The sequence below is a fragment of the Oncorhynchus gorbuscha genome, linkage group LG01 (genome assembly GCF_021184085.1).
Source record: "Oncorhynchus gorbuscha isolate QuinsamMale2020 ecotype Even-year linkage group LG01, OgorEven_v1.0, whole genome shotgun sequence".
Lineage (NCBI taxonomy): Eukaryota > Metazoa > Chordata > Actinopteri > Salmoniformes > Salmonidae > Oncorhynchus > Oncorhynchus gorbuscha.
The window spans coordinates 5,683,745-5,693,744 of NC_060173.1; the positions used below are offsets into that span (position 1 = coordinate 5,683,745).

General features: G+C 41.9%; 2 protein-coding genes across 7 annotated transcripts in view; one reads left to right on the plus strand and one right to left on the minus strand.

Annotated features, from left to right (window-relative positions):
* The window catches only part of LOC124031742 (ATP-dependent Clp protease ATP-binding subunit clpX-like, mitochondrial), a 25,294-nt gene extending 23,851 nt beyond the window's left edge, over positions 1 to 1,443 (plus strand). For both annotated transcript variants that reach the window (XM_046343371.1, XM_046343362.1), the window contains exon 15: positions 910 to 1,443. In XM_046343371.1, the coding sequence (XP_046199327.1) occupies positions 910 to 1,003 (94 nt within the window). In that variant the 3' untranslated portion in view covers positions 1,004 to 1,443. The remainder of the gene's footprint in view (positions 1 to 909) is intronic.
* Positions 1,444 to 3,393: 1,950 nt separating this feature from the next.
* Positions 3,394 to 10,000, minus strand: part of LOC124031754 (protein regulator of cytokinesis 1-like) — a 16,417-nt gene continuing 9,810 nt past the window's right edge. For 2 of the 5 annotated variants that reach the window (XM_046343384.1, XM_046343416.1), the window contains exons 7-14: positions 9,853 to 10,000; positions 9,160 to 9,296; positions 8,825 to 8,920; positions 8,520 to 8,666; positions 7,931 to 8,041; positions 7,573 to 7,686; positions 7,279 to 7,461; positions 3,394 to 4,028 (exon numbers count right to left, since the gene is read on the minus strand). In XM_046343384.1, the coding sequence (XP_046199340.1) occupies positions 3,966 to 4,028; positions 7,279 to 7,461; positions 7,573 to 7,686; positions 7,931 to 8,041; positions 8,520 to 8,666; positions 8,825 to 8,920; positions 9,160 to 9,296; positions 9,853 to 10,000 (999 nt within the window). In that variant the 3' untranslated portion in view covers positions 3,394 to 3,965. Of the gene's footprint in view, positions 4,029 to 6,258; positions 7,462 to 7,572; positions 7,687 to 7,930; positions 8,042 to 8,519; positions 8,667 to 8,824; positions 8,921 to 9,159; positions 9,297 to 9,852 lie in introns of those variants that run through there. The other 3 variants (XR_006838163.1, XM_046343405.1, XM_046343396.1) reach the window with 3 other exon arrangements.

A 10,000-nucleotide genomic window follows, 5' to 3' on the forward strand; every position in this document is an offset into this window, starting at 1 on the left:
AAACTCTGAAGCATTTATTTGTGCCGCAATCTGAGGTGCAGTTAACTCTAATGAACTTATCCTCTGCAGCAGAGGTAACTCTGGGTCTTCCTTTCTTGTCGTTGACCTCATGAGATCCAGTTTCATCAGCTTGATTGTTTTTGCGACGGCACTTGAAGAAACGTTCAAAGTTGTTAATTTTCCTGATTGACTGACCTTCATGTCTTAAAGTGATGATGGACTGTTGTTTTGTCTTTGCTTATTTGAGCTGTTCTTGCCATAATATGGACTTGGTCTTTTACCAAATAGGGCTATCTTCTGTATACCAGCCCAAATGGCTCAAATGCATTAAGTGCATTAAATAAATAAATTCCACAAATGTACTTATAACAAGGCACACCTGTTAATTGACATGCATTCCAGGTGACATCCTCATGAAGCTGGTTGAGAGAATACCAAGAGTATGCAAAGCTGTCAAGGCAAAGGGTGACTACTTTGAACAATCTCAAATATAAAATATATTTTGATTTTGTTTGACACTTTAAAAAAAAAGTTTTACTACATGATTCCATATGTTATGTCATAGTTTTGATGTCTTCACTATTATTCTACAGTGTATAAAATAGTTTTAAAAATAAAGAAAAACCCTTGAATGAGTAGGTGTGTCCAAACTTTTGACTGGTACTGTATGTTAAGAACAGAACACTGAGTACTGAAACCTGACCTGAAGTGCCCATGTAATGTTCCCAACATCTCCACAGACCGTACCTTGGCCCCAGAACCACTAATACTGACCCTCTCTCTCTCTCTCTCTCTCTCTCTCTCTCTCTCTTGCTCTCTGCATAACTAACCTTACCACTAATTACTGACCCTCCTCTCTCTGGCAGAGAGTGTTTTGCTAAATGCCTAAAAATGTAAATATATTTCCAGGGCTCCAGCGAAGGAGGCGGCAGAGGAGGAGTACGACTCTGGTATTGAAGAGGAGAACTGGCCCAGACAGATGGACGCAGCAACTAATAACTGACCTGATCCACCTTGACCTTTTCTACTGACTCATCTTCAAGAACCGCTACAATCTCTACACACAGTGCAATCTAGAATCATTAGAACACCTTCTAGAATCATTAGAACACCTTCTAGAATCTTTTTGGAAGCCAGTTGTGGGTTCCTTGAATTCCAGACCCTGAGACCCCGTGGAGCCCACTACTGAAACTACAGCTTGATGAAAGTGTTTCTTGACCTTTCTCTCTCTCTCTGTGTGTTCATAAGGAACAACTAGGATGTGAGATCTGTAAATACCTGTTGATCGTGTGAAACAAATGGTAGTTGTTTAGTGATGAATGAAGGGCCACTAACATGGACCTTTTTTATTTTATATAGTGTATATATATTTTCCATCTTTGGGAATTGCCTTTTATCTATTTTAAGAGAATGACATTTTTATTCTAAATGATTTTAAATAGGTGATTGTGTTCTTTCCTATTGTGTTGATGGCAGGTTATCGTGGCAAAGGAAAACATAACATGAATGTGATCAGCCAGGGAAACACACATAACATGAATGGGACATTATATTGTAGACATGTTCTGTTTAAATATCTTCAATGCTACATAACGATATACAACTAGTGGGTTGGCAGGGTAGCCTAGTGGTTAGAGTGGAGGGGTGGCAGGGTAGACTAGTGGTTAGAGTGGAGGGGTGGCAGGGTAGCCTAGTGGTTAGAGTGGAGGGGCGGCAGGGTAGTCTAGTGGTTAGAGTGGAGGGGTGGCAGGGTAGACTAGTGGTTAGAGTGGAGGGGTGGCAGGGTAGCCTAGTGGTTAGAGTGGAGGGGTGGCAGGGTAGCCTAGTGGTTAGTGGAGGGGTGGCAGGGTAGACTAGTGGTTAGAGTGGAGGGGTGGCAGGGTAGCCTAGTGGTTAGAGTGGAGGGTTGGCAGGGTAGCCTAGTGGTTAGTGGAGGGGTGGCAGGGTAGCCTAGTGGTTAGAGTGGAGTGTTGGCAGGGTAGCCTAGTGGTTAGACTGGAGGGTTGGCAGGGTAGCCTAGTGGTTAGAGTGGAGGGTTGGCAGGGTAGCCTAGTGGTTAGAGTGGAGGGTTGGCAGGGTAGCCTAGTGGTTAGACTGGAGGGTTGGCAGGGTAGCCTAGTGGTTAGAGTGGAGGGTTGGCAGGGTAGCCTAGTGGTTAGACTGGAGGGTTGGCAGGGTAGCCTAGTGGTTAGAGTGGAGGGTTGGCAGGGTAGCCTAGTGGTTAGACTGGAGGGTTGGCAGGGTAGCCTAGTGGTTAGAGTGGAGGGTTGGCAGGGTAGCCTAGTGGTTAGAGCGGAGGGGCGGCAGGTAGCCTAGTGGTTAGAGCGTTCAACTAGTAACTTTAAGGTTGCAAGTTCGAATCCCCGAGCTGACAAGGTACAAATCTGTCATTCTGCCCCTGAACAAGGCAGTTAACCCACTGTTCAAAGGCTGTCATTGAAAATAAGAATTTGTTCTGAATTGACTTGCCAAGTTAAATAAAGGTTAAAAAAAAGTATATAATTCCCTGACTGTCACCAACAAATACTATTTGAAATTGTTTGCGAAATATTTTGCCACTTGCTTTACCCTGCTTGAAGTGCCATGTAAGAGAAAGGGGGATACCTAGTCATTTACTGACTGTCTTCAACTGAAATGTGTCTTAACCCTGAATCACTGACGTGGCTGCAGTAATCAGACAGATTGGATGACAGACAGATGGGCTATGTTCAGTAGGGCACACCGTAGCAGAACATTTTTAATGGGCTATGTTCAGTAGGGCACACCGTAGCAGGACATTTTTAATGGGCTATGTTCAGTAGGGCACACCGTAGCAGAACATTTTTAATGGGCTATGTTCAGTAGGGCACACCGTAGCAGAACATTTTTAATGGGCTATGTTCAGTAGGGCACACCGTAGCAGAACATTTTTAATGGGCCATGTTCAGTAGGGTAGCAGGACATTTTTAATGGGCTATTTATGAACACAGAACATTTTTAATGGGCCATGTTCAGTAAATAGCAGGACATTTTTAATGGGCTATGTTCAGTAGGGCACACCGTAGCAGAACATTTTTAATGGGCCATGTTCAGTAGGGCACACCGTAGCAGAACATTTTTAATGGGCAGGCAGTACCATGTTTCAGTCCATTTATGAACACACAGCCAGTAAATGTATTTTTCACCAGATTGCACCTTGACTTTTTCCACATGTATTCACAATCATACTGTAGCATCCAAGACATGCTGCGGGAATTTCTAAACCTCCCGCTTTGGGCTGTATGTGTCAATGTGTACTTCATACATGCATAATCTAGGAGCAAAATTACAGGTCTACCTAAAAATAAAAATCACGAAATCCCTAGTGTGAACACGACTGTGAATAAAGATGACTGAAGATCCCCATGTTTAAATGTAGTTTAAAGCCAATGTTTATTTGACAGAATGGTCATCATTTGCTACCCCCCCCCATCCCATAATTATATGAAGTACAACAAGTTACTCTAGCAACAACATGGATAATAAAACGAATAAAAGTATGAGTGTTATGAACATAGACCTACGTAAAACATGAAACTTAATCAAGTCCTCCCGACATTTCATTAATCTCAGATCAAAGCTTTAAATAAAAAAGAAAGAATCTAAGAAAAATATTACAAATCTGACAGAGTATTTAAAAAGTTGTTGGTGTTGACACATCATCTAGACACAGACAACAGAAGTGAAAAACAAAAGACCTCGCGAGCCAGAGTGAGTCAGGATCGATGCAGTAGTTCTGGAAAACCTCAGAGCTAGAACACAGTTGCACCGAGAGACGCTGGGCTCTGTTCCGATACATTACAGGTCAGGTGTTAAAAACATTTCCTTCATCTAGACATGTACAAAAAAAATGGACAGGGGACAGAAACCGTGACACTCAAGCCAGGAAAAAGGGTGTCTCAGCTGGATGAATCAGGGACAGGTTCTGGCTGAGCCCTCAGCTGAGATTAGTGACAGTAGAGTTTAGAGGTCCTGTCGTGACAGATTTGGAAGCTTTTGAGAGGAAATCGCTGTGGAGGAGAATAGAGAGATTAAAAAACTGGAACCGCTCGTACAGAGGATCAACATACGAGAATTCAAAAAAGTCAAGTCTGTCTTGGAGATAGGGGGGGGGGATAATGTAGAAGTGGAACATTTTTGCACATTTTTTTCAGATGCAAATTGGCACATTTTCAAAACTCTTGTGTATAAATTCTAAACTGATAACACTTGTAATGCCCCCCTCCCCTCCATCTTAGGTTCAGAGTCTGTGCATTACACTCATCTTTCACCACAGTCATTCACACAAAAAGAAAATCTAAGTTCTGCGAAACACCATGAGAACGTTTAGTCCCCAACACATCAGACAATGACAGGCTCACCATTTTTCAGTCATTTTAAAACTACCATTTAATCCAATAGCAAACAAAATACAAGATACACATTTCAAAAATGTTATTTTGACATGCTGAAGAATAGATGGTATATATTTTTTCCCCCCCACACAGTATTTGACTACAATTTGACAATTAATTATTTTTTATAAATATGTATCCAAAATGGCAGGTTGTGAGCAGGTTACGGAATATCAGTCTTTAGTTTCATTGTAGTTATATAGTAAATACTGTATGTAGGACGGATGATCAGAAGAGGTATTGGAAAGCAGTCGGCTACTGTAAAGAATAATAAACAGCCTGGCTGCTACGCCATTTCTGCCCCATGCAACATTGAACAAGATCACCTTCCCAACATGACTTCGTCAACCCGATACCGTAATCACACAACCTCTGCTCGTCTTCCTCAACCCGATACCGTAATCACACAACCTCTGCTCGACTTCCTCAACCCGATACCGTAATCACACAACCTCTGCTCGTCTTCGTCAACCCGATACCGTAATCACACAACCTCTGCTCGTCTTCGTCAACCCGATACCGTAATCACACAACCTCTGCTCGTCTTCCTCAACCCGATACCGTAATCACACAACCTCTGCTTCAGTGCCATTCAGGCGAGTTGCAATATATCATGCACAACCCAGGTGTGTTTCACCAGTACAGTGTACACTAATTCTAAAATGGTAGCATAGCGTTGATGGCCCACTGTGTCCCAATGAAGCCCACGGGCTGGTTGAGGAGGATGTAGAATTTACAGCCACATCCATATATCATATGATTTTTTTTTACCTTCCAACAAATTTGTCAAATTGATACATAAAAAAAAGATACAAATATTGACTTTTAGTGTTCACGCAGTTATCAAACTATATAATGTTAAACTTTAAAAAATTCAGGCGAGTTCAATAATCAGTACAAGCAGTTTGTTTCACCAGAACAATAACTAACAAAAATGGTAGCATGAATGATTGCCCACTTTCCCAAAAGCAGATGTTCAAAGATTGAATTTACAGCCAATCCATATAAATATGATTTTTTACCTTCCAACAAATTTGTCAAATTGATTAAAAAAAAGATACAAATATTGACTTTTAGTGTTCACGCAGTTATCAAACTATATAATGTTAAACTTTAAAAAAATAGGCGCCTCATAATCAGTTGAGCAGTTTGATTATGAGAACAATAAGAACAAAAATGTAAAGTGAATATTGCATTTTGAAAAGCAGATGTTCAAAGATTGAATATGTAGCCAAGCTAAAAAAGTGATTTGGTGCAGTGAACAAAGCGATTGTTTTTTAAAATGTGCGTAGCGTTAAACACGAGCCGTTTTTAAAATGTGCGTAGAGTTAAACACGAGCCGTTTTTAAAATGTGCGTAGAGTTAAACACGAGCCGTTTTTAAAATGTGCGTAGAGTTAAACACGAGCCGTTTTTAAAATGTGCGTAGAGTTAAACACGAGCCGTTTTTAAAATGTGCGTAGAGTTAAACACGAGCCGTTTTTAAAATGTGCGTAGCGTTAAACACGAGCCGTTTTTAAAATGTGCGTAGCGTTAAACACGAGCCGTTTTTAAAATGTGCGTAGCGTTAAACACGAGCCGTTTTTAAAATGTGCGTAGCGTTAAACACGAGCCGTTTTTAAAATGTGCGTAGCGTTAAACACGAGCCGTTTTTAAAATGTGCGTAGCGTTAAACACGAGCCGTTTTTAAAATGTGCGTAGCGTTAAACACGAGCCGTTTTTAAAATGTGCTTTTGAGTCGTGAAAATTACACCAAACGTGATCAAATTAAACTTCCCATAAAGAGACTGTAGAACAAAAGCCAGCAGATTAATGTTAAAGAGGATAGAAGACATTGAACAAACATGGATGGGTGACGATGGTTTACACATGTCTATTGCAGCTGTTTCACCTCAACATCAAATCATTTCTAGTTAACAATTAAGTCCCTTACTGTGATTGTTTTTCAATTTTAAAAAATGGTCAAAAAGAAAACAAAAAAAATATTGTCTTCGCAAAGAGCAATTTCACAAGACATAATTTAGCCAGGACTGTCTGGGAGTTGTCTGAGTGGGGAGGGGAATCTGTTATTGGCTGAGAGGTTTGGAACACTTATTGGTCTATCAACTGATCACATTTTTGTGTGTGTGTGTGTGTGGGGGGGGATATTGAATAAATAAATGTGAGGCCATATTAAAACTGACCACCCCACCCCCCAGCAACACACAGTCCAGTTCAACAAAGTGTTTGTTTGATCTTCAATAAATTGTAAAAATTGCTCCTCACAAGATGGTTAGGCCAACCGACCCAGACCAGGCTCTCAGTTGCACTCTTGGTTAGCCATTTAGCATGTTGAGTCTCCCTGTTATGGGGTTTAAATAAAACATTCCTTCATTCAGACCTGGCAATAGAGGTGGATTCAATGTTGACAAAAATCCTTTTAAAATAGAATGTAGAGTTAGATGGGGGTCTCCTGAGTGCCCGCAGCGGTCTAAGGCACTGCATCTCAGTGCTAGAGGCGTCACTACAGACCCTGGTTTGATTCCAGGCTGTATCACAACCGGCCGTGATTTGGAGTCCCAGAGGTCGTCATTGTAAATAAGAATTTGTTCTTAACGGACTTGCCCAGTTAAATAAATACATTTTTTTTTTAAATGGTCACAGAGAAAAGGAACAGTCGTAGTCCAGGTTTCCACGATAGCATGCTAAGCTTTCACTTAAACATATTACCACTCTGTTACAGACTGTTGAATAGAAAACCTGGTGCTATTCTCTCACTGGACACACAGAAAGACGTCCCCACTCATCTTTGATTGGCTTGTGTGTTGCTGGGTCGATGATTGGTTGTTTGGGTAGGTGATAACCTAGGAAATGGGGTTGGAAATTACCGAAAATTCGGAATGGGTGGTGGCGACAGAGTTAACGGTGATGTTACGATGTGAGGCGGGGCTTTGGGCCGGGTTTCTTAACACACCACTCAGAGCCGGTCCGTTCAGGTGGGAGATGTTCTCTTTGTTCCTCTCCACCGTACGGAGGGTTCTTCCAACACAACTTGGGGTCCTCAGAGGAAGCTATCAGGGTGGCGATAGAGAAGAGAGAGTGTTCATTTCTTAAAGACATAAAAACAATAAAAATAACAATTCTCTGTGCTTGAACACAGACGCTTAAGTGCACTTACTAACCTTGCTGGCAGACATGGGTAGTCTGAGGGCCGGAGACTGACACAAGGTTCCTCCGAAGGCAGAACGTAAGGTGCCGTTAGGAGTAGAGACGTAGATACTGCTAGTGGCATTGAGCTAAGAGAACGAAAATAAACGAACACATTAAGTCACAATGAATTTATTGTAGAGAACAGTAAAGTACTTCAGTTCTCCCGTTTTTTAATTAAAAACAAAATGCTGAAATATGAATAAACTAAAACTGACAATGGTAATATATTTAAAAAATTTAAAAACAGCTTGAATTTGATCCCCCCAAAAAACCAACCACAATAGTGACTCATAAATTAAAATGAAAACAAAAAAGGACAGGTGATTTGACCTTTCTTGCTTTGCCAGGAGTAGGAGTCCCTGCAAGGCGTCTTTTGGAGGGGGTTCGTTGAGCAGTACCATACAGCAAGTCATGTTCAATCTGCTGGTTCTTCCTCAGTTGCTGTTTCACAGAGATCACAGTCAATATTCACATCCGAACCAGATTATTATTTTATTTTTTACCTTTATTTAACCAGGCAAGTCAGTTAAGAACATATTCTTATTCTCAATGACGGTCTAGGAACAGTGGGTTAACTGCCTGTTCAGGGGCAGAACGACAGATTTGTACCTTGTCAGCTCTGGGGATGAACTTGCAACCTTTCGGTTACTAGTCCAACGCTCTAACCACTAGGCTACCCTGCCGCCCCAAGTACTCATTACTGGGGAAGTAGTTAAGAGGTCTCTGTTTGAATACTTTTGACCCCCCCCTCATCCTCCTCCTCCTCCTCACTGATCCGATTACGACATGATTGAGGAAAGCTGTGTCAAGACAGTGATTGCAATCTAAGTCAATGTTTATTTAAATCACGTCTGATCAATGATTAGCTCAAGGAAGGAAGGACACATTAAGAGCATTGAAGCAAGGCCTTTAACCGTACCCTCTCATTCTTCCCCCTCTCCTTCTCCAGCCTCAGTAGTTCCCACTGCTCCTCAACATACTGGAGGAACCGCTGTCCGTTAACCAGGAACTCTCTGGACTGTTCCTCTTCCCATAGATCTACCTGGGTCTTCAGGCTCTTCTCCAACTGGAACACACGAGAGAACATGCTTCAAATTAATATGCCTGCAAATAAAAAAAAATTTAAAAAGAAGAAATATAGAACCAAAAACAAGCCAGTATTCGCACAGACCGTTGGGTAGAGGAACCTAACCAATGAACATTCAAATCACAACTTCTCCTCACCTTTGGCAGGCTTTTCTGCAGGTCGGCCCTCTGCTTCTCCTCTTTGAGTAGGTTCCCGCCTCGGTTGTTGAATCTAGAAGGATCCGTCACCTTTTTCTGCGGAGAGTTGAACCTTGGTGTTTATAATACAGCCACTTGAAAACACAGAGGGCAGGAACAAACAGTTGACTCAAATGGCACAAAATATAAAGGAAACATCCATGTAAATCTTTCAGTGTGATTTACTGAGACTTTTCCACAATATGTATTATTTTGTTTACACTACAATTTGTTGTTGTTTTTGCCTAATATCTGTAAACAAGAACACATCTCATATTCATCAGTAAAATGCTTGCCTCCAGTTGTAGGAACAGAGTCCAGCTGTCTTGCCACCTGGTTACTCCTTCAAACAGCTCCCTGTGGTCTTCGTAGTGCGTCTTCAGACTCAGCAGCTCCGCCTCATGTAGGTTCAGCAGCTCCACGGTGTAGTCAACTGAGGGGAGACATTTATTGTGCCAAATCTCACGAGGACAACCAGGGTTGTGTTCACACGTTCATTAGTCACCAAATGGAAGAAATCTGTCTGAAACAAAGTGGATCAATCTGTACTACCGTCCAATTAGAAACGTGAATTTTAGCAGTCTGTCGCAAAATGTGTTGCTACCGTGTACCCTAACGAACGACACAACCCAGTACATTACGGCCAAAAAAGGTCAAACTATAAGACAGTACTTTAAAAATGATCGCTGCTCTGGCTCCCCAATGGTGGAACAAACTCCCTCACGACGCCAGGACAGCGGAGTCAATCACCACCTTCCGGAGACACCTGAAACCCCACCTCTTTAAGGAATACCTAGGATAGGATAAAGTAATCCTTCTCACCCCCCCTTAAAATATTTAGATGCACTATTGTAAAGTGGCTGTTCCACTGGATGTCATAAGTTGAATGCACCAATTTGTAAGTCGCTCTGGATAAGAGCGTCTGCTAAATGACTTAAATGTAAAATGTAAATAGACACGGCAATAGAAGAAGCTAAACGACAACTGACCTTCGTAGTAGGGTGTGAAGGCCCGTCTCTGCGCCAGGCTGTAGAAACACCTCTCCCAGAACAGAGCCACGTCGGCCCTGACGGCTTCTATCACGTGCTTCATGTTCTTCGTTTTCAGCTCATCCAGGCGCCGGCACTCTGCTTCCAA